The sequence below is a fragment of the Rhinatrema bivittatum genome, chromosome 15 (genome assembly GCF_901001135.1).
Source record: "Rhinatrema bivittatum chromosome 15, aRhiBiv1.1, whole genome shotgun sequence".
Classification (NCBI taxonomy): domain Eukaryota; kingdom Metazoa; phylum Chordata; class Amphibia; order Gymnophiona; family Rhinatrematidae; genus Rhinatrema; species Rhinatrema bivittatum.
In genome coordinates this window covers 71,038,696-71,066,120 of record NC_042629.1, presented here as the reverse complement: position 1 = coordinate 71,066,120, position 27,425 = coordinate 71,038,696, and the positions used below count along the sequence as shown (strand labels likewise).

General features: G+C 46.1%; 2 protein-coding genes across 7 annotated transcripts in view; one reads left to right on the top strand and one right to left on the bottom strand.

Annotated features, from left to right (window-relative positions):
- The window catches only part of WRAP73 (WD repeat containing, antisense to TP73), a 29,305-nt gene extending 18,434 nt beyond the window's left edge, over positions 1–10,871 (bottom strand). The window contains exons 1-3 of one of the 3 annotated variants that reach the window (XM_029578719.1): positions 10,655–10,871; positions 7,484–7,636; positions 6,071–6,187 (exon numbers count right to left, since the gene is read on the bottom strand). In XM_029578719.1, coding sequence (XP_029434579.1) covers positions 6,071–6,187; positions 7,484–7,636; positions 10,655–10,723 — 339 coding nt within the window. In that variant the 5' untranslated portion in view covers positions 10,724–10,871. The remainder of the gene's footprint in view (positions 1–6,070; positions 6,188–7,483; positions 7,637–10,654) is intronic. The other 2 variants (XM_029578720.1, XM_029578721.1) reach the window with 2 other exon arrangements.
- Positions 10,872–13,989: 3,118 nt separating this feature from the next.
- TP73 (tumor protein p73) overlaps positions 13,990–27,425 on the top strand; it is a 121,163-nt gene continuing 107,727 nt past the window's right edge. Inside the window, exon 1 of one of the 4 annotated variants that reach the window (XM_029577921.1) lies at positions 13,990–14,357. The gene's annotated coding sequence lies outside the window, so the exon portion shown is untranslated. Of the gene's footprint in view, positions 14,358–21,971; positions 22,055–27,425 lie in introns of those variants that run through there. The other 3 variants (XM_029577925.1, XM_029577924.1, XM_029577922.1) reach the window with 3 other exon arrangements.

Sequence of the window (27,425 nt, the reverse complement as noted above, 5' to 3'; positions counted from 1 at the left end):
TTTAATAATTTGCTAAACTAGAACAAGACACTAAGGGCCGGGCGTACCAAGGCTTTTCTCCCATAACTGCTTTTCAAATTAAAAAAAAAAAAAAGAAAGAAAGTTCTATAGTTTGACTCATATATTCTTTTCTTTGATGATAAGAATCTTTTTTTTTTCTTAAATTTATCAAATTGTTACCTACATTAATGTCTCCAATTCCCAAAATTTCATTTTAATCATGAAGCAAATCAATTGTTAAAATAAGAAAGAGACCTGAATTTTGAAGGAAAAATATAGAAATATTCTAAAGAATTAAGTAAAGAAACTAAAAAAAAAAAAAAAAAAAAGATCAATTAAAAAAAACTAAACAGAATTCCTGTAATATCAAAAATCAACACATTTGATATCTGTAGTGCATATGGGTAGGTTTGTTGGAAATTAGTTGGCGAATCGATTTTGACAGTTCAGGCTTTTCTGCTAAAAAAAAAAGCACCCCAATGAGAAACGATGACCAGATAAAAACATTAATCGACGTGCAGGGATTGAATACAGCATTTCAATAAAGCTGGCTCGGGCAGTGCTGCCCCGGGGAAGGTTCCCTGGTTTGGAGTTGGGTCTTCCGGAGCCCAGGGTGGCTGGGGATGCTCCGTCCCCGGACGGTGGGGTCCCCCACCTGGTGGCTGGATTTAGAGGGGTCTTCCGGGCAAGCCTACTGAACGTCTCCCAGCCTTCAGGTCTGTCGCTGCAGCGACCGGACTGGGAGCAGAGGGGGAGGCTGGGTCTATTAAAATAAAGGGGAACGCTCCCAAGCTCAGGGGAGTTTCAACTGAGCTGAGAAAACAAGAGAGAGAAACAAAAAAAAAAAAAAAAAAAAGAGGGGTTTAAAAACATCTAAAGCTTTGTAACGAGAATATGAAACTCTTTGGCTTCTCCACTCTAGCAACACCCAGCTACTGCTCTTGGACATTTCTGTGAGCCGCCAGGAATTCTCTTCTAAGAAGCCTGCTCGCGAGCTTGCTAACTGCAATCGGCTTTTATGATTTACGTGAGCTCGGGAAAAAAGAAAGACTGCCACTGCCTGCCAGCTGACGCCGTAGGCTGCCTTCGTTGTTCGAGCAGCCCCCTGCCGACGAAAGGCCGAATCGGATAACAAAGGTAGATAAGAGGGGGAAATATGGGGGTCAGAGCAAAAGAAACTGGAGAGGGAAGGGCAACCATGAACAAGTAAAAAAAAAATAAAAAAAAAATTATATATACAAGAATAAAGAGGAAGGAAAAAAAAATGTTTCCATCGGCTCCTAAAAATATCGACCAACTCTCAAGTTTCCACCCCACAACTGAACTCCATCCCCCCTGGAGCACTGCAGGGGCCAGAGAGAAAGTGGCCACAAGCTTGGGTGACAGCGGAGGGAGCTCACGCAGGTCACTGGGAGGGGGTCAGTTTGCTGGCCCCCCTGCTCTGCTATTCAGGCGCCATAATTCAACTCATTAAGAGAGTCTGGTTTTATGCTTTTGTTTTACTGAACGTATCGAGTAGATTAAAGCACCCCTTAAATCAAACAAACACCATGGTAAATATTTCAGGGAATTCAGGTCTAAATCAGCGTTTAACCAAGCCGTTATAATACAGCCTCTGGAAACTAAAACAGTGCAGTATAAAGTTCATTTCTCCATCGTTTTCACGATTACGCATGCCACAAACTGCTTCTTACTACAACTATTTATTTCTATAGCGCTACACAACATATGCAGTGCTGTACAAACACACACACACACACACACAAAAGACAGACCCTGCTCAATAGAGATTACAGTCCAATAAGACAAACATACAGGCAAGAGACTTGGGCATTTCAATAGGTAAGAATGGTTAAAGACGTAAAGAAAAGGAAAAAAGAGAATTAGTTAATGAGACCAAAAGCAGCCTTTAGATAGGATTTATACACAGCGAGAGAGGGAGCGTGACGCACCAGTTCAGGAAGACTGTTCCAAGCACACGGCGCAGCCAGGTGGAAAGCACGGAAGGGCACAGATAGGAGTGACTTGTCTGATGAGTGGAGTAGGGAGAGATAAGAGAGGAGAGGTATTGAGGTGAGAAAGAGTGAAGGCCTTTGTAGGTGAGAAAGAGGAGCTTGAACTGTATGTGGGAGCAGACAGGGAGCCAATGCAATGACTTCAGAAGAGAGGTTACGTGAGCCTAGCAACTTTGGAAAAAGATAAGTCAGGCAGCTGAATTCTGGACAGATTGTAGTGGAGAGAGATGGCTTGCTAGGAAACCTGTGAGGAGCAGGTTGCAACGGTCTAAGTGGGAAAAGATGAGAGAGAGTAGATAAGGGTTCTGGTAGTGTGTTCAGAAAGGAAGGGACAGATTTTGGTGATGTTATAGAGAAAGAAACGGCATGTTTTAGCAGCGTTTTGAATATGCGTAGAGAACGCTGCCAAGAGCCTTGGGGTATAGCTAAACCATCTTTCCATTATCACATTACAATGGTCATAAGCAACTGGTTTGTCAAGCTCCAGGACCTTTGTGGCCTAAAAAGGTTACTGGAAACTGATGACTAAACTGGTAGTACAGGAATCCATGTTACTTACATTCAACTATTGTAATGCCATTTATATAGAACTGCCAACCTATCATCGAGACCACTACAGCAGCTTCTGAACTCTACAGACAAAAAGACAAACTGAGCACATTACACCAGTGCTATTCCAGCTTTACTGGCTACCTGTCCGGTTTCAGGAACGGTTCAAAGTATGACTCAAACTCCTCAGTGCTAGTTCTTTCCCATGGATACATTTTTTGCAACGAATTTACCAACCAAAACGAACCCTTTGATCTCAGAAAAGAGGACTCCTTGAGGTATCCTCAGCGAAAACAGCACAATTGTCCATGACTAGAGACTGTGCAGTCTCTGTGGCTGCGCCCTCATCTGGAATACAATACCTGAAGCCTTAAGACTTATGGAATGCACAAAAACCTTAAAAGCACTCTTGAAATCTTTTTTCAAGGGGATGGAACAGCTCCCCTATGAGGAAAGGCTGAAGAGGTTAGGGCTGTTCAGCTTGGAGAAGAGACGGCCGAGGGGGGATATGATAGAGGTCTTGAACAAGTAGATGTGAATCGGTTATTTACACTTTTGGATAATAGAAGAATAAGGGGGCATTCCATGAAGTTAGCAAGTAGCACATTTAAGACTAATCAGAGAAAATTCTTTTTCACTCAACGCACAATTAAGCTCTGGAATTTGTTGCCAGAGGATGTGGTTAGTGCAGTTAGTGTAGCTGGGTTCAAAACAGGTTTACTTAGGGAATAGCCACTGCTATTAATTGCATCAGTAGCATGGGATCTTCTTAGTGTTTGGGTTCTTGCCAGGTTCTTGTGGCCTGATTTGGCCTCTGTTGGAAACAGGATGCTGGGCTTGATGGACCCTTGGTCTGACCCAGCATGGCAATTTCTTATGTTCTTATGGTCCTGTCTTTTAACCAGTTTGCAATCCACGAAAGGACATCGCCTCCTATCCCATGACTTTTTAGCTTTCTTAGAAGCCTCTCATGAGGGACTCTGTCAAACGCCTTCTAAAAATCCAAATACACCACATCTAACGGTTCACCTTTGTCCACATGTTTATTAACCCCTTCAAAAAAATGTAGGAGATTTGTGAGGCAAGACTTCCCTTGGGTAAATCCATGCTGGCTATGACCCATCAAACCATGTCTATCTAAATGTTCTGTGATTTTATTCTTTATAAGAGTTTCCATGATTTTTCCCGGCTCTGAAGTCAGGCTCACCAGTCTATAGTATCCCGACTCACCCCTGGAGTCCTTTTTAAATATAGGGGTTACATTGGCCATCTTCCAGTCTTCAGGTATAATGGATAATTTTAATAATCTATATAAATAAAAATGTAAAATAGTTTGGACGTAATCGATAATCTCAGAAACTACTGCACCAATTGCTTTCAAATTTGGACACAACCTTGCTTTCACTTTCGGCAAGGTTCTTCTCTGTCTAGATTACACAGATGTCACACAGTTACAGAGAAAAACATTTTTACATGTGTGTGGGGAAAACAGCGACATCTGTTGGACAGACATGCAATACACGCTATCTACCTTGGGAAATGAAGCTGCTGTACTGCGCATGCGCGGGCGGGAGCGCACGTCGGGCACAGCGGGACCAACATGGCGCTGGGAGGAGCAGCAGCGGCGGACCGGCGGCGATATCAGGCGTGGTGGTGCCGGCCGGCCGAACTTCGACACCTGGGAGGAGCTGCGGCGGTGATCTGGTACGGCTCACGTGCACGACAGGGAGGGATCCTCGCTGACCTCGTGAGCGGGCCGCGCAGAACCGCACAAGAGAGAAAGGGACCGGGGGGGGGGGGGGGGAATCAGCTGGGAGGGCATTGCGAGCGGGAGGGGATCTGAGTCAGGGAAGGAGATTCAGAGAGGGTGCGGTGTCACTGACGAAAGGGTAGGGGAGTAGGTGGGGAGAGGTGACAGTGATGGGAGGGAGAATGAAGGGGGCGGTGAGTGTCAGGGGAGAGACACAGAGGGGAGAGGTGAGTGTGAGGGGTGAGAGTTGGAGTGGGGCAGGGGAGTGAAGGGGGTTTAGTGACCAAAGGGGGAGGGGTGAGTGTGAGGGGAGACAGTTGGAGTGGGGACAGGGGAGGAAAGGGGGGGGGGGGGGGTGAGTGACCAAGGGGGAGAACGATGTGTGACTGAGGTATATGAGCAAGGGGAAGGGGGGATAAGAACCTGACTCTGCCACTGCTAGTAGGTTATAAATTAATTTTAATAAATACACATACAAGGAGAGAGAGAAGTCAAAGATGACTCCTAAGTTATGGGCTGAGGGGACCCAAAAGATGACCATGTTATCCACAGAAACAGAGAAAAGAGGAAGAGGAGAGGTGGGTTTGGGGGGAAAGTTAAGAGCTCCGTCTTGTCCATGTTGAGTTTAAGGTGGCGATGGGACATCCAGGCGGCAATATCAGACAAGCAGGCCAAGATCCAGTACTGGATTTCTGGTAAATCTGGGCGTCATCAGCATAAAAATATTATTGAAAGCTATGAGAGGAAATCAGTTCACCAAGGGAGAAGAGAAGAGGGCCCAGGAGAGAATCCTGAGGCTCACCAATCGATGAGGAACCACCAGAGGAAACGCTAAAAGTGCGATGGGAGAGGTAAGAAGAGAATCAAGACAAGAGAGTCCCAGAATCCAAGGGAAGACGGTATCAAGGAGTAGGTAGTGATTAAGTGTCAAAAGCAGCAGACAGAACGCCTGTAGCATGCTATGTAGTAATAAAATACATGGGCAACCAGATAGCTTATCAAATTAATAACCTTTTACTTATCCACACGCATAATGTCACCCATGCAAGTGTCTTTAAATGCTATCCTGACTCACCCAGCCCTGAAGTGACCTGAGCAGACCCTCTCTCGGGGTAATTTAGACGTCTTGTATTACGTTCAGTTCTTGGACGCAGTCCAGCAAAATCTGACACAACTTGTCACCTACGGCTGGAGCCCAGGGCTTAAGTCTAACCAACTGCGAGAGCAGGCCGCACACTGTAAACATCACACAGCATTTCCACTGCTTTCCTAACAGTTCACAATACCTCCCATACTTTGGTGCTGCAAGTTAACTTTTGATACTTTTTTTTTTTTTTTTATTTCTTGAGTTATATCTAAATTCAATGCAGCTTATAAAAATCTCCAAGTCAGCCAGAATACCTAAATTCTAATTTAAAATGCTACTAGATGAGACAAATCTTTTATATATCAGAGTGAACTTAAGTAAAAGTTATAGTAGCGGTGCTGCCTCTAGGCTTTTGCCTGTATGTATAATCATATACCTGAGCCTTAGTAGCAGCTCAATAACTTTGCAGCAATTAAAAAAAAAAAACAAAATCAAAATGTATTGAGAATACCATGGAGCGTTCGCTATCCATCCAGACATGAAATAAAGCAGGCAGACAATACTACTTAACTCCTTGCTTGAACGCTACAGCTTTAAGAGCCCTGTGGGTTATTTTGGGAACGGTGCAGATAGTAACATCCGATACTAGGCAGAAGAGTCGTGACTTACATGAAACTCTGTTGTGTTCAGAATGTGACGACCATCCGGGCTCCAGAACGAAGCTGCCAGCCCTGCGGAGCCCTCGTCAATCTTGCAGTGCCAATCTGGTTGTTCCAAAGACCAGACCTGGGAATCAAAACAGGAGGAAACGCTAACAGAGTTCAGAAAAAAAAAAAAAAACAACCCATCGTCTGCACTTCAGACCTTCACAGGAGGACAAGCTTAGTGCATATCTGAAGACAGCGAGGGACAACAAATACAATCAGCGTCTTGGACCATGAGGGACTGGCGCTGGATACCGCTGGAAAAGTAAGCAACAAATGTAAGGAGCTTACCCTTCCATGCTAAAGCATTTTATTTCTAATGCATTCGAAATCAAAGAGGGAGGGATTTAGTAGTTAGAGTATGGGACCGGAGGTTCAAACCCTGGTTCTGTACTAACTGTGCAACTTTTGATAGGACATTTGACCTCTCTAATGCCTCTGAGATGAGAAATGTGTTAATGTATTTTCTTGTAGCATTTCAGATTTACACAGCCTATAATCCAATAGTTTTAGTGGAAGAATAGGGGGGACAGCAGGAAAGCAAAGAACCATCAAATTATTCACTGAGAATGCTTAAAATATTCAATTACTGATCTGTTCTTAAGAAAATGGTTCCCAATCTTATTTCCACTCTGGAAGCTGCAGATAAATTGGCGTTGGGAACCTTCCAACCCAGGGTAGCTATATGTCAGCTCTGCAAATACTACAAATTGTGATTCTACTAGAATGAAAAGGTGCTACATATAACCAAATGAACACTATTCTTGCAGAATTGTTAATAAACATTAAGGAATCTTGAAAAAAACAAAACAAATACATAACATCCTGACAGGATGGCTTACATGTTGCTCAGAAAACCTAGGCATCTTTTCACCTTTCATCAATGTAAATTGCAGAGCACAACTCTGAATGAGGTTACACAACCCCACTGCAGATGTACTACAAATGAATGATACCGAGTAGTGAGTCTTGGCACACATCATACACAAGAGGTTGATGTTTGTTTTTGTTGAAAACCGATTGGCTGAAACCGAATTGCAATTAAATCTCCAAACTTTACCTTGCTGGTAGAATTATAAAGCCTAGTTTATTTAGGGCCGTGGCACTTCAGATGTCAGGTCATAGTATTAACACAGTACTTAAAGGTTGATTAAGAAATGATTGCGCTGGTTTTGTGTACAAATACTGAAGGTTTTATAGAGGTGCTAGTGATATATCAGAGCTTAAAAACAATATGCAGATATGCTTGCAAACAAACGTATGCCTTTATAAATGAAAAAGATCAGTCACTCTAGCACAGACACTGAACCAGTGCTTCATAGCCTGAGTTTTTGGGTCTGATGTCTAAGCTGAAACCAGGCAAAGACAATGCGCTTACCTGTATGAGCCCCCTCTTGTACATAGCACACAGGATAAAGAGAGAGTCTGCTGACCATTCCACGTGCTGGATCTGATCCAGGCAGGTATACAGCTGAAGGATCTGCAAAGTGCCTACATCCCGGACCACTAATCTGTACTGAACACATGAAGCCTAGATATAAAAGAAACAAATCAGAGAAAATGCTGTTTCACTCAGCGCACGATTAAGCTTTGAAATTCATTACCAAAGGATGTGGTTAAGGCTGCTAGTGAGGCTGTGTTTAAAAAAGGAATGGATAAGTTCCTGGAGGTGAAGTCCATAAACTGCTATTAATCAATAGGGAAAAGCCACTGCTTGTTGCCGGCATTTGTAGCATGGGACCTACTTAATGTTTGGGTACTTGCCAGGTACTTGTGACTTGGATTGGCCACTGTTGGAAACAGGGTGCTGGGCTTGATGGACCCTCGGTCTGACCCAGTATGGCATATCTTATGTAAATGATTACATCAGTGCATATGCTAGATATTATTACAATTGCCATTTTAGACTATAAGCTGATGGAACTGGATCTAACGATCTCAGATGCACTAGATTTTTCTTCTGGCTCAACAGTTTTCTCTGGTATCTTTGAGCTTCCAGTTAAACCATAAACCACACCTATAGGACCATGACACTGTTTGCAACAACTCCGGGTTTTTTTCTCCCCCACCAATTCATCCAAGCCAATACAGCAACAGTCCTTGGCCAAGAGCCACAAACTGCAGCTCCCTCCAGAACTCAGCTAACTTTGACATCAAGTCTGGTGTCCAGGTGTTGCTGTTGAGCGATGACAAACTCCCGCCCTCCAGGGGCAGTGACTGATGCCTCCAGAGCATCATCCAGCCTGGTATCAAACCCAGGTCTTCCACATGACTATGCACAGCACCGCCTCTGAGCCACCAGGCCGGTCTGGAGACACCTATTTTATAAATATCTGTGGTAGATTGGTTCCCCGTTACTTTCAGCAACTTGTCCCTATATTATAACAACATTTGTGCACAGCCGTATAGAGAAGATGCAAAGGCAAGCATCTGAGAAAAACAGAAAAGGCAAGTAAACCAAATTAGTTTAAATTACAGAACACCATACTACAATGAAATCCAGCCAGGTTTCAGGATATTATCCCCTACAGTCTATACCTTTTACCTGAGGTGAAGGAAACATGAGATAAATAAAAGCAGTCACTGCTGATTGCCATCGATTATCTCATCACATCTCACCTCTTTCAAACATTTTCACTTGGGCATTACAATAGTAACAATACATTGGGGTTTTTTCTCCATAACCCAACAGAAAACTCCTACTTGGCCACTTTCAACTTTAGGATGTAGTTAAATGTGGGCATGGCGGTCATCAGAAACACACGAATACCACACTGGCACATTCAAGCTACGAACACAATACAAACATCTCTTACTGGGAGGAGGAGAGGAAGACAGAAAGCAGTATTGGGGCTCAAAACGTTGAACACCCAAACAGCAAAGACCTTTCATATTGCAGATAAGTTTGATTACCACAAAAGGTTTTAGTGCCACCTGAAACGTTTTCAAATTTGTATAGGAAAGGTGATTTATAAAAACCTTCAGATTTGGTGAGGGCAGAGGGAGGAAGAGGGGGCATTTAGGGGCTGAGCTAGCTTTTTGCCAGTTATGAAATTTTCTTCAGATGTTATAAGGATTCTAGTAACTTGGGATTTTATATTTAAATTAGTCGCCATTCCAAATCCAAGCACAAGGCAAGTTACAATCAGGAACAGATGAAGGGAGGAAGTGATTTGCCCAAGGTCAAAAGGAACAGCAGCAGTGCGAGAATCAGGATTTCCAAAGGGAGGTTTCAGACCAGTTCTTGCTTTCTGATACTTTCTCCTGTACTGCAGCTTCAAATAAAAGGCACAAGCAAAGCAAGTGCAAGACCCAGCACTGGCCCATGATCTGCCTCTCAAAACTGGGTCATTTGGCAGCCCTGAGCACCAACAACTTTATTACAGGGGCTCTGCATTCTGATGCAGTCTGCCACCTACGCTCTGAAAGTATAAAGTTAAGAAATGGCTTCAGGGCATCTGAACAGGAAAGGCCAGGACCAGTTTCATTCCATGACACCTATGGGATTGGAAGGACTGCTTTTTTTTTTTTTATAGTCATGTTACATCAGTGCAAAGCACTTATTGCTTATTTCTGTTGCCTTGTCCATCTCGCCATCCCTACACCAGAGATGTTATTTTTCATGCTTAATTTTGTTACCGCACAGTATTTCACTTAATCAGTCAATAAGTGAAAGGACATGAAATGAAATGAAAAAAAACAAAACAAAACAAAACAAGGCACTGTTTCTGTCTGCACATCCCTACCCCACAGGTGCATCAGGGGCCCCATCTGATGGAAATGAACCAATAAGTCTTGATATTGTTACTGCAACTCCATCACTGCTCTCTGCTTCAATATGGGGGGGGGGGGGGGCAGAGAAGGGGAATTGGATTCGTCCCTGACTTTTACAGACTGGGGAAACAAGTATGGTGGTAACTTGCTGATGCAGTGGCTACTACTCCTAACCAATAAAACTGATACTTTGATGCCACTCAAAAACTGCTCTCTTTTTCAACAGCAAAGCATAACAGGGAATTGGATTCCAGAGCAATCAATGAGGGGCTCGTGTGGGAAACTGATAAGCAGGAGAGGGGGGTAATGAGGGCCCTGACTTTTATGGTCTGGAAAATAGAAAAGCATGGGGGTGACCTACTACAGCAGAGCTCAAACTACCATAAATTTGCTGGGCAGACTTTCTGCCATCATTTCTAGCTTTCTAGGATACATTTGGCAGGAGAGTCTCTTACTGATGTGCCAACACTCTTGTAAAACTTCAGTCAAACGTACGTTAGGGGAACAAAGGGGGAGGGAATCCCAGATAAATGCACAGCATCTGTGAGCAGGGGAAAGAACTGGAACCTAAAATAAAACGCAGCTACAAGCGCAGAAAGGGGAGCCCCGCTCAGCCTCTGCAGAGAACCTGAAGAGGTGCGCTCGGATTTTTGTAGGATATTCACCAGGAATACGATAACCGTGCATGCAAATATATCTCATGCATATTCATTATGGCGAGCCTGAAAAGCCGTCGGGCTGCGGGGGAGAAGCGCTGGGTCGCGGTTGCACGCACCAAGCACCTGCCGTCCGGAGAGAATTTGCACAGCTGGCTGGACAGCTTAAACACCTCGGAAAAATTCATCCCGGCGAGGAACTAGCGCCCCTCGGCCGCGAATGCCGGGCACAACGGTGCCGCCCCCGCCCTGCGGACTCCCAGCCGCCGCTTCGCCGCCTTCGCCCAGCTCTCGTTTCAAAAGAGGCGGCCGGCCTGGCGCCTTCCAACTGACGCTCCGCCGCCAGGAAGTGACGCGCGAAGCCCACCTGACGCGGCGGACCAATCCGCTGCCGGGAGGACGCCCACTACCCGTCGGGAGTTGTAGTGCCCTTTTTTTTTTTTTTTATGGTACTCGAGCTGTCTGGTCGTCCGCCGGCTGCCCAGAGAAGAGAAAGGCGGCGAGCGGCGGGGCCGGTGAAGGTGTGGATGCATGCTTAATAAACTGTGCACATGGTAAAAAGCTGTATCGACTTGCCTGCCTCCTGTTGCTCTTGCCTCCTCCTTGGTCTTATTCCTAGATCTCCTAACCTTTTCGACCCCCCCCCCATGTTTTCTTACTTTCACACTCGCACATTTGTGCATCTCCCCCGAGCCTTGTGTTTCGGTTGTGCACGCTCTATTCCTGCTTTTCTTTGCATTACGATGATGCTGCCTGATGCCGCACAACCACCTGCCCGATTTACGTGGAGCTTTCCGTAGAATTAAACGCTTAATATCTCCTCCAGAATAAAAACGATCTTATAACCTGTGAACAAATTCGTATTATTTAAGCTTACACAAGCCGAGGGAAGTTTACAAAGAGTGAGGTGTCGCTTAATAGATAGAAAGTTTGTGCCTATTTATATCTGTGCACGATCAAGAGCGTTTTAGGTTTAAAACGTGCCGGGAAACTGATGTCTGAGGGCCAGACTGTTGGCAGCAGCTAGGGAAAGTTCATCTTGGCAGTTGACCTCAAGCTGCAGACGGAAGCAGTGCCCAAATACTCTCGTTATTATGCTAATTGGGACAAATGGGCGTTGCGGGTCCCCTTACAGTTCCTCTGTCGCGTGGCCGATTGTCGACCTTTGCTGTCACGTCCAGGGCTTTGCGGATTTTAGCCTCGTCGCGTAAGACTATAGCGAGACCCAAACCCTGTCCTCAAAAAAATGGAAATAAAAGGTGTTTAACCTGTGCACTGAACCAACCTAATGCATATATATATATATATATATATTTGTTTGTTTGTTTGTTTGTGGTTTTCATTTGCTAACCTTTTTCTTTCCGTGCAGTCCCGTGCACCCTACCTACTTCACTGGAAAAATATAATTCTACGGCTGCCACAAAAAACCGTTTCACCTTGGCATGGTTTAAGCAATCTGTGTTTCCTACACCCTATTAGTTATGGACTGTACACAGAATTGCATTATTATAATAATAATTACAGCCCGTTTCATATGGTTGGTTTGGGGGTTTTTTTTCGTGTTATTTCAACTAATATTTGCGTTTGAGTGGACCTTTTTCGTCGTTGAGATTTAAGTAGCCATTTCCTTTTACCCTAGTCAAAGGAAAATCATGAATGTTTGAACGAGAACTGTTTCCGAAGTAGTGACGACGGAAGGCAGTGCGGGATTAGTTATCAGGCCCATGCTTATTACATTATTAAATATGCAAGTATTTCTTGGTCGGAAAATCTGATCCCCCACCTCGGCTGTAACAAAAAAAAAAAAGCCCTGTAAATGATACATAACTTTTAATAGGAAGCCGATTTCCCTTAAAATGTTGCAGCAAAGTTTTACCAGTTGGCTTCAGTAATCTGATTTTGCAGACTCTTTAAACCGCGTTCATTGTACCGTTTATGCGTTCACTGGGGCCCACTCGTAACCCCACAGCCAGGTGACTAATTTGGTTCACCACAGCCATTTCTGTAATTGCTAATGAACTGTACCGGCTGCTAGGAAATAAAACAGTTTTATGCAGAAAAATCTTCCAGTCAAGCTGCAGGGTTGTTCTTGCTGCGTCTTCCACAAAATACACAAAAATATTCATGCTCCTTGAATTTCAATCTAGATGGAAAAATATCTGTGAGCTGGTTGTTATTGAAAAAAAAAAATAGAATGGCAACTTCGCTGTTCTTCCCTTTATTCAAGGAAAGTAATAATTAAAAAAAAGAAAAGAAAATCTTTTTGCAACATGTGCCTGATTTCTTTGCATGCATTTTGAGATTTTTCTCTAAAATCTTCTGTTGTTTGGCAATCTCTCTCTCTCTTTATTTTTTTTTTTTTCTGCGATCTCGGTTGTGTGCATCCCCGGCAACACAGAATTTCAGTTCTGAATAGAAAACCAAATTAAAAAAAAAAAAATGTAAAAAAGAAATTGTCAAGCTTGAGAAAGGATTTTTAGTCCAGAGCAGAACTTTTGCGTAACACCGCATCCACTGCTTGCCTGGAAATCACAAATATGTAATATTCATAGTTCCCCTTTATTCTACTCCCTGGGTTTGCACTGGGGCATTTCACAGAGGACTCGGGGAGGCTGCTTGCTGCCCATGGCCCCTACCTTTTGCTAGATATCTGGGGGTGAGCGATGGGAGGGGCGAATTCCCCCTGGAAAATTATTCATGACCTTACTTGCTATAAAAATAAAACACAATACAATCCGTGCATGCGGCTGCTGTCATATTCGGCGGGGAATAAACGCATAAACTCTTCCTTCTCTCTTGCACCGAATTAATCGACACCGAAGTATCAGAGCACCGTCCTATCGGGCCCCGCATTTTGGGGTTTTTCCACCAACACAGAACAATGTGCTGCAAGGATTGAGGCGATCCTGATTTAGTTTAGGGGCAGGGGGGCAGCCTTAACCCCCGTCCCCCCGGTCAGGGCAGAATAAGCCTTTGCAATCCGGGGCTCCTTTCTTGCAGGACCGCAGTGAAACCTCTAACAATGCAACAGATCTCCTTTATTTCAGAAAAAAAACATAAACGCGATATTTAGGAGGGAGGCGGGGTGGGGATGAAACCCCATCCCTGAGTGCAGGGGGGGGTCCTTCCTTCCCCGCACCCCCACCTCGATGGTGCAGAGACCAAGCTGGGATTTTCCACAAATCAAATCGCTGCCTCGCAGCGGTAAATCCGGAGCCTGCGATCCCGCCTGACCTCCCTCCCTCCTCCCCGAGTGAGAAAAGGCTCTCTTCCCGCCTGTAAGGAGCTAAAAGGCGGCTAACGCCTCCTCCCCCCCCCAATGCCTCTCTCCCTGCTTCATCAGCCACCCCTCTCCACCCACCTCCTCCGCACCGGTGCAAGCAGCCTCCCCTCCCTCCTCCCCTCCCAGCCCCAGGGCAGGACAGGTGCAATCCGGGCAAGGGGGACTGGGGAAAGGTCGTCCCCCCCCCCCCCCTGCCAGTCCTGGCAGTAGAAATCGAGAAAAGGGACCAAGGGGGGGTGGAGAGGGGGGGAGGAAAGAGTTAAAGGGAAACACTCGTGATCGCAGCCTCACTGCAAGTGCCCGATCCGGCTACCCCGGAAGGAAGCCGTCCCGGGCTGCTCCTGGGCACAGAGCCGCCGCCGCTGCCCTCCCGGCCAGGGAAGATGATGCAGCCCCGGGCTCGGACCTGCCGCTCCCCTCCAGCCCCGGGCCCGGGCCGCGCGCCTGCACCTGCTCCGATCGCGCGCTGCGCTCCGGCCCAGGGAGAGTGATCGCGCCGCGCGCCGCCTGCGCTCCTGCACGGCCCCTGTGCGTTACAGGTAACAGAACTTTGTGTTGTTGTTGTTTTTTTTTTTTTTATTTTGTTTTGGTTTTGGTTTTTGTTTTAAATGAAACCAAAGCAATTTGCTAATTCTTTAGGGAGCGTTCTCTTACCGCTTTGTTTTCTGCCTTTGCGACTTCAAATGGAGATTAGCGAGGTTAGAAAGAAAGGACATAGGAACCGTAGCCAAAATGCCACAAAATGACCTACATCAGAATTTCGTATTAAAAAAATGCACTTTAACAGGTAGAGACGAAAAGAAAATGAAATAATGCATATTGCATGAATTGTTGTTTTGTTTTGGTTTTTTTATTATCTCCAAAGAATAACTTGGAAAAGTGAGCGTCTCCCCTGAAGTTTAACTAAAAGGTCAATCATTGATGAATCATTTTTTAAAAACTCCTGTGATTGTTCTGCCTGGATTACTGTCAGTTTAATTAGAATCCAAGGAACCCCTAGAAGAAGAGAACCAGGATGGGGGTCGATGGGCGAAGTAACTTGTTTAAGTGAGGGAAAGATTATAAAAGGATTAAACGGAAAAAAAAAATAACAGAACAAGTCGGATATAGGATAAGAACCTGTACAAGTGTCCAAAACTCTTTGCAAAGTCGTTTCCAAACTGTAACTAAGATCCGAGGCACTAGATTCGTTTTACGGAAAACACCTCAAAGGAAGTCAATTGCCCCAAAGCCCAAATACTCCCAGTGTTGCTGTTTACAGGGACACTCGGTAGTTCTGTTACGCTGCAATCGTACATCGCGCCCTATTTAATTGTCAGTCTTTGAAGTCATAGAAATAGACGCGCTTTTACCTTTATGCGTTACAATTTCTTACTTTCAATAATGCAAAGCTCGCTTTTAACTATGGGAACAGCGGAGAAACGCAAAAAGGAAAGGACAAATTGTCGTTTCTCTTCCTGCGCGTCTTAGGCTAAGGCCACTGAGCCTTAAAGAGAGGGACTGGCAAGAACAAGCGGGAGCGGAGAGGTTCCAGCTGGAAAGCAGAGGGCGAGCGAAGGGACGCGTTCCGGTTTGGGGAGCGCTGCGGGCTGAGTCCGCCCGAGTTACTAACGTGGACGGTTACTATAAAAGCCAATGGAAGCCTCCAGCCCACCCCTGGGGTTTGATTTCTTTTTAAGGTGAGGACAAATCCAATCTCTGGAGCTTTCGTTTGTCCCGAAACCCAGCAGCCCGAGCTGTGGGATTTCAGTTTTTCTGGACTTCGGGCAGTTTCCAGCTGAATGGGAACCGGACTGTGCTGCTGCCCCTTATTCAAAGTTGCTCGGTGTTTCTCCGCCCATTTTTAACCCTTTCCCTCCTCCTCCCTCCACCTGGCGGGTACAGACCTTGGCTCTCTGCGGAACCCGCTGAGCCTGCACCCCGAGCCCGGCCACTGGCTGTCCCCGAGGTTGTGAAGGCCACCTCTGCAGCGTCTCCGAGGAAATGGAGCCCAGCAGCAGGGCCACCAGCCTGGCTCCAACCTGTATTTTTGGGGAATGGCAAAGGCCGTATTGTTTTTAAATATACAAAAAAAAAAAAAGAATGGCTTCTTTTCTGATTATTTTAGCTTCTACTATTCTTTTCACTCAATGGCACATGTTTTCCATACTGGATAATAGATTTAAAAGCAACTAAAGGTTATTTGATATTGTTTGTGAAAGGCATCTTGTGCGCCAGCAAAGAAATAAGGAAAAGACAGATAATATAATATATGTCTTCAAAATGTGGGTAGCATGTAGTGTACAGCTTACTGTGCTTAATTATAATGCAATGGGGAATTGCGGTGTTTTTAAACTAACAATTAGGCAATTGAATAGCTCTGAAAGATTACATTTCCGTGCCTTGCCCAATAATTAAGTATAATAGTAGAAGAGTCATTTATCCTAACAGAGATCCTGCGCCACTCAAGCAGATGAAAGAAACGGAGCAGCAGGAAATAAAAAGGGCTCCGCCGTACCGACATTAACCTCCGAGCCTGGGAAAATCCCACATAAACGCCTAGAATCTCCGTTGTCGTCGGGTGATAATAATTCGGTTGTATTTGCCGAGGAACCGTACAAGGACCAGGCCAGCCCTGCCACCAGGTGCCTCAGCAGAGGCTTCTCCTGCCTCCTTGTAGGCTGCGCCGATTTCTTTTCGGACCTAGGTAAGAATAAATCCAGTGCACCGGGACTTTCCTGCATGATGGTGTTGGTCCAATAAAAAAGAAGAAAAGGTTATCACAAGGCACAACGAAGCTTTATTATTTTTTACAGAAAGAAGCAGCCACTTGTATCCTTTCAGCTCGGGGCCCGTGGCTGCTGCTGCCTCTGCTATTCGGGACGGACCTGGTGCTGAAGACGCACAAGTTGTAGAAATCCGGATCCCTGGCTGCCCTGCCCGTCTTGCCGGCCAGGCCACGGCCGGGCAGGCAGCAGAGAGGAGAAGGCCCAGGCTGCAGGGTCTGCACCTCCCAGGGCTTGGCAGAGCAAGGATCCTAGGAAGCTCCAGCTGCAGTGCAGATTCAATTCTCCTCCCTGCCTTTGCCAGTCCTGGTGAGTTTAATTGCCCGTCTGATGTTTCTTAACGACGGCAGCCGCCGCCTCCTCCTGGGGGCAGACACCCAGGGACTCTCCATATGCACGCGGGCAGGTGTTCTTCCATTTCCATAGCCATGCGGGCGACGTTTGTCTCGCCGAGATCCGGGCCCGCCTAGCCCTGGGTGCGCGCCGGTCCTGCGAGACCAGCGGGGGGGGGGGGGGGTCTCGGGCTCCCCTTTACCTGCATTGCCATTACGGCTAGAGCCCGTGACGGTGTCGGGTTCGGGGGGATGGATTAGTCCCGGTAAAACGGTCCGGGATCCTAGGAACCTTTCCAACAACAGAGGGCAGGCTTTGCTTGACGGTAAAGGAGCTCATTTTGCGCACGGAGTTTCTGAAAATGCTCAATCATTTTGCTCACGGAGTTTCTGAAAATGCTCAATCGTTTGGGAGGCGGCGGCGATGGTCTTTTGATCTCACCGGAGCATTAAAAGTAGGGCACTGCAGTGCCTGCAAATCAATAAAGCACTGAAGGAAAAGATCCAGCTGCTGGATATTTGTAAATGGTAAAGAAATAGCTATAAAAAAATAAACAAACAGAGCACTCGGTGGGTCCTGTGAGTCAAAATAAATCAACAAAAGGCACAAGTGAAGAAGGCAAGCAAACAGGTGCAGCCTGGAGGGGACGGAGAACATGCAGGGGCCCCACCGGCGCTGCCCGCGCACTGCCAGGGGGCTCTCAACTTTGCACCCAGAGCACTGCCGACCCTCCCCGTCCCCCCTCCCCCCGTCGCTTCGGTGCCCCCCATGTACAAGGCAGCAGCGAGGGAGCCATAAACGGGCAGAGTGGGCAGAATAAGGGAGGGAACCGGGAGCCTCGCGCCACCGACCTGCTGACCCACTGCATGAGCTCAGGCCTGGGAGCCTTGGCAGTAACCGCGGACTCGGGCTAAGCGCGGGGTGCGCAAGGGACGAGGTGGGACGAAGCCCGGCAGCCGTAGCCCGGGGGGAGGACACAGTGCGACCTTCTCCTAATTAGAAGAGTCCCCCCCCCCCCCTATCAGATAAATGTCTTTTTTAGGGTAAGCATGTCCCGACTTGCTGCCCTTTTCTTAATTTCGGATCAGGGACAGCCTCGTGACTAATTATTTGGTATTAATGAGAGAGGCGGCAGCAACTCGAGAATGGTTCTTTCAGCTTTCGATGGAAAACTGCAAATTAAAAAGGCGCTATTGGTAAACAGGAGGCTAATTGGATTCAAATTTAAACAAACACGATTCTGGCAAAATGAAAAATAACAAAAAAATAATAAAAAAAAAAACAAACCCCAACAAAACCCAATCTAGAAAGAGCCGAGGGGATCGGGAATTACCGAGAGTTTAAACAGGGTACGTTTTCTGTGTTTCTCATAAGCACAGTAATAGCATTTTATGTTATGTCTCCACACAGCTAAATTGCATTTTATGCAAATGAGTTGAGAGTGCTGTCCAGGGCCGTAAATTGCATTTTATGCAAATGAGCTGAGAGTGCTGTCCAGGGCCAATGGGACGGCCTGGCACCCCTCCCCCAGTGCTGGAGAAGGCAAGGCTGGTGCCTACAGAAAGTGCCACCACTTCCAGCCACAAGCCATGCTCCTAGCTCTGCTGCATGCTCTCAGGTGGGCCCTTTTGCAGGGTTTGAAAGGGGGAGATTGCCCTTTATTTATTTTATTTAATAGGCTTATATACCGCGGAAGCGGGCAACCTGACTCCAAAAGTGGTTTTACAATAAACCGTAAGACAACATAAAATCACACCAATAACAAATCACATTAACCGTACAATCATAAAAACAGAAATAAAATAAAATATGCAAAAGACAAACTGGCATCAGCTCTCTCCTGTTAATGGATAGTCAAAAGAAATACCATATATCAATTTTGTTCTTCCCTTATGTTTCTTTTTCTACAAAGGCAATGGATTAATCAGTTTTGTTTTGGGTTAGCAATCAAATTCCATGGAGCATCTGAGTGGCAGGACATATGATGAGATCTGGGGGAAAACCATGCTAGACAGAGCAACAGGCCGCTGCCTGCCATGATAGATATATGTTTCACTGAATGGAATAGTGAAGGCAGCTTACAATATAGTAATGATAATAATTTGGTTTTATATAATGGCTTCCATCTAAACTGAACGTCAGTGCACTTTGCAGTCCAATACTTAAAAACCTGCATACTGCCACCTCTGGGATGGAAACTCTGGCTACCGGTTGTGATGCCCAATCCATATGACAGCTTTTCAAAGGCAGGAGAAGAAACTACAAGTGGGTAACCTCAGACACCTGGATACAATTTGTCCAGGTCACACAGGGTGAGTGTGAGAGCAGGTCTTGAATTCATGAGTGCCAGCAGCTCTCCTGATCTGAAACTTGCTAGTCAAAAAGCTAGGGCCACATCTCCCTTTTATACAGCATTAACCCGGGTTGGACATGGTTGAAGATTTCTTTCTTAAGGCCAAGCCTATAACCAAACTACCAACTGAAGGAGATATCTAAGATCCACCACACCTAGATCTTCTTCAAGGCAATGTGCCTCAGATTCATCACTGGCTTATATATTTTAGGTTTTATCTGATAAATCCTGATAAAATAGGTGTTTATTAAACACTGGAATAAACACCACTCCACATAGTGCTCTCTCACCTCTCCTTTACCCATCCTGGATCCTCTGGATCCTCTGCTCAAGTGCATGGAAAAAGTACCCAACATGAACACAACAATAAACACCGATTTTTGGTATGGACCCATAAAGAACTCCTAATTAGCTGGAAAATAAATACCTACATTTATAATTTATAAACCCATAAAATCAGAAGCCCTACTTATATGATACTCTCTAAATATATATATATATATCATTCTTAGTGAGTCATAAATTCTTTATAAACTTTTATATCAATGTATTCTTCTTGGTACTCTCTGTGACAGCTTTAGGTGAATATGGGTAAACTTTATAAAATAGTGCTGTGTTGTGTACTCATGCCACCAAGGTGGGACAAATACTGCAGTAACTGGACCAAGCAAGTTTCAATACAGTGTGGAAAGTACAGAAATAATGACTGCATGACGTAAGCCCTGCCACTTGTGCTATGGACAGGTCAACGAACAGCATTATCAGTGGTTCTTTAATGGGCACATAAATATTATAATTATTATATAGAAAGCATCTGATGTGGGAAGGTGATAAGCGCCAGGGCTGTAGCTCCAGTAAATAACTTCACATTGTCATCTGGGGGTGCGGCAAATGAGATCAATATTTGCACACGTTTCTGAATTACACCAGGTTTAGAAACTGTTCTTCGCCCTTCAGTGATTTATATGTTTAGAGTGGAAATTTCGAGGGTGGCGTTTTTACTATCAGCTCTGGCCAAACAAGGAAAGGAACAATCCAGCATCTCTCTGAAGGGCTGCAGGACTCATAACACGTCAAGTTAACATCTCAGGCTTTCTAGTCTTGATTTTTCAATAGCCAGGAAACTCTCTTTCTATTCAATAGTTTTGCTGGATGAGTCGCTGTGTTCCAGAGTCCCCTTATTCCAGAGTTTTTCCTGCTCCCATTCAACTAAAAACTTAGAATCATTTTCCTCAATTAGTTTGTAGGACCCACCATCAGTACATTATTTACAGTGGTGTATTGCAGACTTTGCATACTAAGGGCACATCCTTATTAAAGCTGAGATCATATTGCTCTTCTCACAATGCAATTTGCAGGAATTGCTACCTCGCTGTTAAGGTCATTTCTTATATTACTCAGACCAACAGAACTGCAATGAACAGCAACTGTATTCTGTTGACCACTCCAGCCCCAGAGTCTGCCCCACTCAGTATTTGTCATATCTCGAAATCTCTTTGAGAATAATAAATTAATCAACAAATGTACGGTAACCCCCGCTGGCACTGATCCTGCAAATTGTTTGGAGACTATCTGGTCCTATGCAATATCGTACTGTGTCTATTGGAGATTGTGGTGTTTTCATTTGCTATTAACATAACCCCCAAGCCACTTTAAACTGCTGCCACCAGTCATCTTTGGTGACAGCTGACTTGTGTGGATAAAGTAAGCTGATAGAACCACAGATTAAGTTCACTAGCATGCTACATTACCAAGACATGGGATCTGTGAGGAGGTTCCAATAAGGAACCAGCATTGCTCAACCAGCATACATGAGAAGCCTCGGGTATTTATATGGTGGCCCAGCACTTACAAGCCATTAAACCTATCCACCAGATGGGAAGTTTTCTTTCCAGTAATTCTCATTAGTTTGGACATCAGAAGGCCAAGAGAACGCAATGTGTGCTTGCCTCTCTGATACAGAGATGCAGGAGGAGAGGAGGAAAGGCCCTGATAACCGCAAGTCACTTCTATTGAAGGGAGATTTGCAAAATCCAATGAGACATCAAATATGCAAGCCTAAGGAGTTCTGCAAACCTCATGTACTATTTCATCTCTTTTACAGTTCCTTTAAAGGTATCACAACATTCCAAGACTCCCCTGTTTTAAGGATTAATGTTCCGAAACCCATAACAGAGAAAATCGGTTAGCTCCTTTCACACATTAACTAGTGCTTGGCATTTATAGGGGATGTGAGCATGGACTCAGTTTGTGGAAGGTAGGGGATAAGAAAGAGGGAGAAAAGTAGAGGTGTGGATGCTGGGCAGTGATAAGTAAGTCCCCAGAAGAAATGTCCCCGTTCTTTAGTCGTCTTGATGCCATCATGGCTGCACGGTTTAAGGCCACGTTTCAGCCGCTCCACCCGCTCACCCAGCAGCAGGAATGCAGCCGAGGAATGTTTACTGCTGGGGATTAGTGGTGACAGGGAAGGAGGGCAGCAGGGCCGGGGAGAGGCCGGGCAGCAGGGCAGGGCTGCGGGAAGGAGATGGCAGAGTTGGTTGATTTGACCTTCCCGGGACATGGCGGGCCGAGCCCGGCCCTTGCAGGGAGAGAGAGAGAGAGCGCGAGCGCGAGCGAGTCCCCCCTCCCCCCGCGGGAAGGAGCGGCCCTGCCGCGCTCTCGCGGCGCCGGGGTCATCTCCTAGGCGACGGGGACGCCGCGGGCCGCCCGCCAGCTCCCTGTGCAGGAGCAGGGCCGCGCCTGGCGGCGGGAGAGGCCCGGGGACGGCCGGCGCTGGGCACCGCAGGTAGGGCACACGGCTGCCGGGGGAGCGGGTGGGGGGAGGCCCGGGTGCTGTCACACCACAGGTTGCCCGCCTCCCTCCCAAGTCCCAGTCCCGCTGCTCTCTGCCTGCCACGGGGCACGCGTCGGCTTTAGGGAGCAGTCGGGGGGGGGGGGAAGCTGCCACCTTGCAGCCCAGGCCCTGGTGGAATCTGGCGCGCGGGGCAACCTCCTGGCAAAGGGCACGGGAGGGCGCTGCTCCTAGGCACCGCTGGAGGGGGCACATTTTTGCTTAGTGAATCAGTCACAGGGCTCAGAAGCTCCCCGTCCCGTCCCGTCCCCCCCCCCTCTCCTTTTATTTTATATCTGCGTCTGTGCACCCAGACAGCTGCAGTTCCTCTCTTCCTCTGCTCATATTAGAGTCGGCTCAGTGCACAGGTTCCGATTTAAGGATGATTTTTTTTGTACCTGAGCAGGCCGAGGTTGCATTAGCCACGCTGCTGTCACATCTGACTTGATCTGGTTTGCAAAGGTATCTCAGCCCACACGGACAGCTTTGCCAAAACCCAGACGCAGGGGGGATCGCAGACGGTGGAGGGCCCAAACGCAAGAGAGAGATTTTCCCAGGTCCTGGCCTTTTGTTAGATACTTACTTAGGGATGTGAATCGTTTTAGGACGATTAAAATTATCGTCCGATAATTTTAATATCGTCTTAAACCGTTATGGAACACAATACAATAGAGATTCCAACGATTTATCGTTATAAATCGTTAGAATCGTGAGCCGGCACACTAAAACCCCCTAAAACCCACCCCCGACCCTTTAAATTAAATCCCCCACCCTCCCCCCAAATGACTTAAATAACCTGGGGGTCCAGCGGCGGTCCGGAACGGCAGCGGTCCGGAACGGGCTCCTGCTACTGAATCTTGTTGTCTTCAGCCGGCGCCATTTTCCAAAATGGCGCCGAAAAATGGCGGCGGCCATAGACGAACACGATTGGACGGCAGGAGGTCCTTCCGGACCCCCGCTGGACTTTTGGCAAGTCTTGTGGGGGTCAGGAGGCCCCCCCAAGCTGGCCAAAAGTTCCTGGAGGTCCAGCGGGGGTCAGGGAGCGATTTCCCGCCGCGAATCGTTTTCCGTACGGAAAATGGCGCCGGCAGGAGATCGACTGCAGGAGGTCGTTCAGCGAGGCGCCGGAACCCTCTGTTCAAAATGGTCTTCAGCCGGCGCCATTTTCCAAAATGGCGCCGAAAAATGGCGGCGGAACCCTCGCTGAACGACCTCCTGCAGTCGATCTCCTGCCGGCGCCATTTTCCGTACGGAAAACGATTCGCGGCGGGAAATCGCTCCCTGACCCCCGCTGGACCTCCAGGAACTTTTGGCCAGCTTGGGGGGGGCCTCCTGACTACCACAAGACTTGCCAAAAGTCCAGCGGGGGTCCGGAAGGACCTCCTGCCGTCCAATCGTGTTCGTCTATGGCCGCCGCCATTTTTCGGCGCCATTTTGGAAAATGGCGCCGGCTGAAGACAACAAGATTCAGTAGCAGGAGCCCGTTCCGGACCGCTGCCGTTCCAGACCGCTGCTGGACCCCCAGGTTATTTAAGTCATTGGGGGTGGGGGATTTAATTTAAAGGGTCAGGGGTGGGTTTTAGGGGGTTTTAATGTGCCGGTTTTGCGATTTTACGATTTTTCGATTTTTCACGATATTTTACCCCCCCCAGCGGCAACAATACGATTCCCTCCCCCTCCCAGCCGAAATCGATCGTTAAGACGATCGAGGACACGATTCACATCTCTACTTACTATACATATTCAAACAAGATCATTAACAATGAATGAATGAATGAATATGCTTCCGCTATCATGAGAAATAGGTAACATTAAATTATGCAAGATCAGACTGAGGGTCCATCAAACCCTGGATCCCGTTGCCAGCAGGGGCCAATCCAGGTCACAAGTACCTGGCAGGAGCCCAAACAGGAGACATATCCCATCCTGCTAACATCCAGGGCTACATAGTGGCTTTTCCCAAATCTATCTGGTTAATAACAGCTTATAGACTTCTTCAAGAACTTGTCCAAACCGTTTTTAAACCCAGCTATGCTAGGTGCCTTTACCACATCCTCCAGCAATGAATTCCAGTGCTTAATTGTGCATTGAGTAAAAAGAATTTTTTCCAATTTTATTTAAGTGGGCTACTTACTAAATTCATTAAGTGGCCCTTAGCTTTTGTGGATCAAATAATCAAAAAAAGCTGAGCTCCTAAATTTTGGCCTCTGACTTTGGTCCTTTTCAGCTGAAAATTCTTATAAATTCAGGGACCTACAACGTAGGCTCCTAAATCCAGGCCTGCTATTTATTTAGCTAGATTTAGAATCCTAAATTAGGGGCCTTCAAATGTATTTTTAAAAGATTTTATGAGGCTCTGCCTCTAAATCCAGGCCTGCTATTTATTTAGCTAGATTTAGAATCCTAAATTAGGGGCCTTCAAATGTATTTTTAAAAGATTTTATGAGGCTCTGCCTCTACATCCAGGTTCTCTTTTTGCCTGCCTTATCAATGTTTTACATCTATCTTGCCAATGTTTATGCTTTTGCCTATTTTCTTTAGTTGGATTCTTTTTCCAATTTTTGAAAGATGTTCTTTTGGCTAAAATAGCCTCTTTTGCCCCACCTTTTAACATGCTGTGGGTCTGGCCTTCTTTCTACCCTTTCTAATGAATGGAATACATCTGGTCTGGGCTTCCAAGATGATATTTTTAAACTATGTACAAACTCAGGGAACACAGGCACCCCTCTTCCTCCCCTTCCTTTGATTTCCTTTGTGTCAGTGTCTCTGGGCACAGGGGGAGTTTCCTTTACACTTTAAGCATGGGCCTGCCTCATGGGCAAGTTGCATGAAATGATGCCTTTGTAAAAGTCAGCAAAAAAAATACAAACAAATATAAGACAACACCTGTTCATTGGACTGACAATACATTTCTAGTAGCTTTCGTGAGCAACACTCCCTTCCAGCAGGTGAAACGAGAAGTAGCAGGTCAAGACTTTTGCTGTGATCTGAGACATTCTTAGAGGGGGCATATCAGGGAAATTTCCCAGACCTCATGCTGTGTGCGTGCGTGTTGGGGGGGGGGAGGGGAGGGGGCTTCATAAATGGTTGTATGAGGGGGTACAGTAAATTTCAGAGTGGCAAGTGCCAAGTGCCTTTCCCTCCAACCAATCAAAGTGATCCAGCCAGATGGGGTTAGCGGGGGGAGCTACTTGTCTGGGGATACCCTCGTTCCCCCACCCCTGGAACTACCCCTGTCCATGCTGCCACGTTAGCCCCACCCGCTATAACAGAATTTCCTGTCAATATCTTAAATCACTTCCTTTCCTGCAGCTGCTTGTAGAGCACAAGAGCGCTGCAGAAGTACAAAGCCCAGCACTGTGCATACGGTATAGATAGGGCAGCCTCCCCAGTCTTCAATCGCAGGGGGACACAACTCCATCTGATTCACCTAGGGCACCGCGTCACCCCTAGGATCAGCACTGACCTTCATCTTACTCTCTTGTCCTGATAAATGGAATGTAACTTCTTAAAGCTCACCAAAAAAATGTATTGTTAGTCCAAGAAAAGAGAAACGGGCAGCAGAAAGAGGGAGGTGATACTGCCCCGTATAAGTCTAGTGAGACCTCATTTGGAGTATTGTGTACAATTCTGGAGACCGCACCTTAAAAGGATATAGACCAGCTGGAGTAGATCCAGAGGGTGGCTACTAAAATGGTCAGTGGTCTTTGTTCTAGAACTTATGGGGACATATGTATTCCCTGGAGGAAATATGAGAGAGAGGAGATGACAGAAACATTTAAATACCTCCAAGCTTTCCATGCACAGGAGGGAGCCTCTTTCAACAGCAGTAACCTTAGGAAATATTTCTTTATAGAGAATGTGGTGGATGCATGGAGCAGCCTCCCAGTGAAGGTGGTGGAGACAAAGCATGGGATAAACACAGGGGAGTGATGGGAATTGGAAAGCTAAATTAGTTAGGCTGATGGGCAGACAGGATAGGCCACGCAGTTTTTCTGCCATTATGTTTCTATCTTCTATGAGAAAAGTGCATTCAAGTGAACTAACACAGCATTCATACTACTTACATAACAGCAAACATCTCAGGCGCCTCATTCACCCGTTACTCTGTAGCATTCAGCAATGGTGAACGCCAGTGCTGTGGTGCCGCAGGTAGATCTGGTTCTCAGATAACCAAAATGCATAAATTAGCCATGGACTAGATTCATTGCATGCAAATAAACTTCATGAATATTCACTGCAAATATCCAAAAATTCAGACCAGTTTGTGGCATGACAGGACTGGGGTTTGCTATTTCTATGTTTAAATGCACTCTAGTATTACAGAAAAGGTTAATCCGAGATGTTTTATGACATCACAGACAGGGAAGCTGAATCCATGCAAGGCCAATTAATTGCCAGCACTGTTCAGAAAATGAATACTGCAATGAGAAGAATGTTCTGAGTAAAAATAGTAATGATTTATACATTTTCACCTGACGTTAACTGGTTCAAATCTTAAGATAGCGGCAACTAAAAAATCAGAGCCCATTTCAGTGACTTAAGAGACATGAGTTGAAGGTCTTGGTCCATTTATCAGTGAATAAGTATCCATGCCATTGCAAACCATCATCATAATTGTCACTAATTGGCATCTGAGGCCTGGGTCTCCAGCTCAAAGACTGAATCAGTATGAAAATCCGATCCTTATAGAGAGAAGGCGCAGAAGTACCTCAGTTGGGGTCATGGAGGGAGGCTTGCATGGCCCCGTGCCCGTTCGGTAGAGAAATGGAACATTTTGGTTTTCAGTACTGTACGATACCTTCCAAGAGAACCAAATTCACTGGAAACCTTATTTTTGAAAGAATAAAATAGTCATCGTCAGCAAAACATATTCATTCATGTGGTCATAGCCTTGCTGTCCATTCCATTTCTTTGACTGTTTGGAAAGCAATCTCAGTGCGCTGAATTAATGTACTGGGAAGCCTTGCCTAACGCTTGTGAAGTTATCTTTGAGGTTTGCTGGCAGCAAAACACTTGCAAATGAGATACAAAACATGATAGTTCCACACCCTTGAATAAAATTAATTTGCTGTTTCCAGGCTTTACTAAATAACAGTCGAGAAACCCGACGGCTTCGCCACTCATGTTCAGGTTGGGAAGAAACAGGTCTATCCAAGAGTCTTGCATTTGGAAAGCTCATTATGAGGACTTCTCGTTTCGCTGCAGAAATCCCCTGAAACAAAACTGGACTGCCATCAGAGGAATTCAGCAGCAGAGGGGGAGGAGGGGGAGGATGTTGGAGCAGGGCTGACTGCTCTGAAAGGCTCCATTTTGAATCGAAACG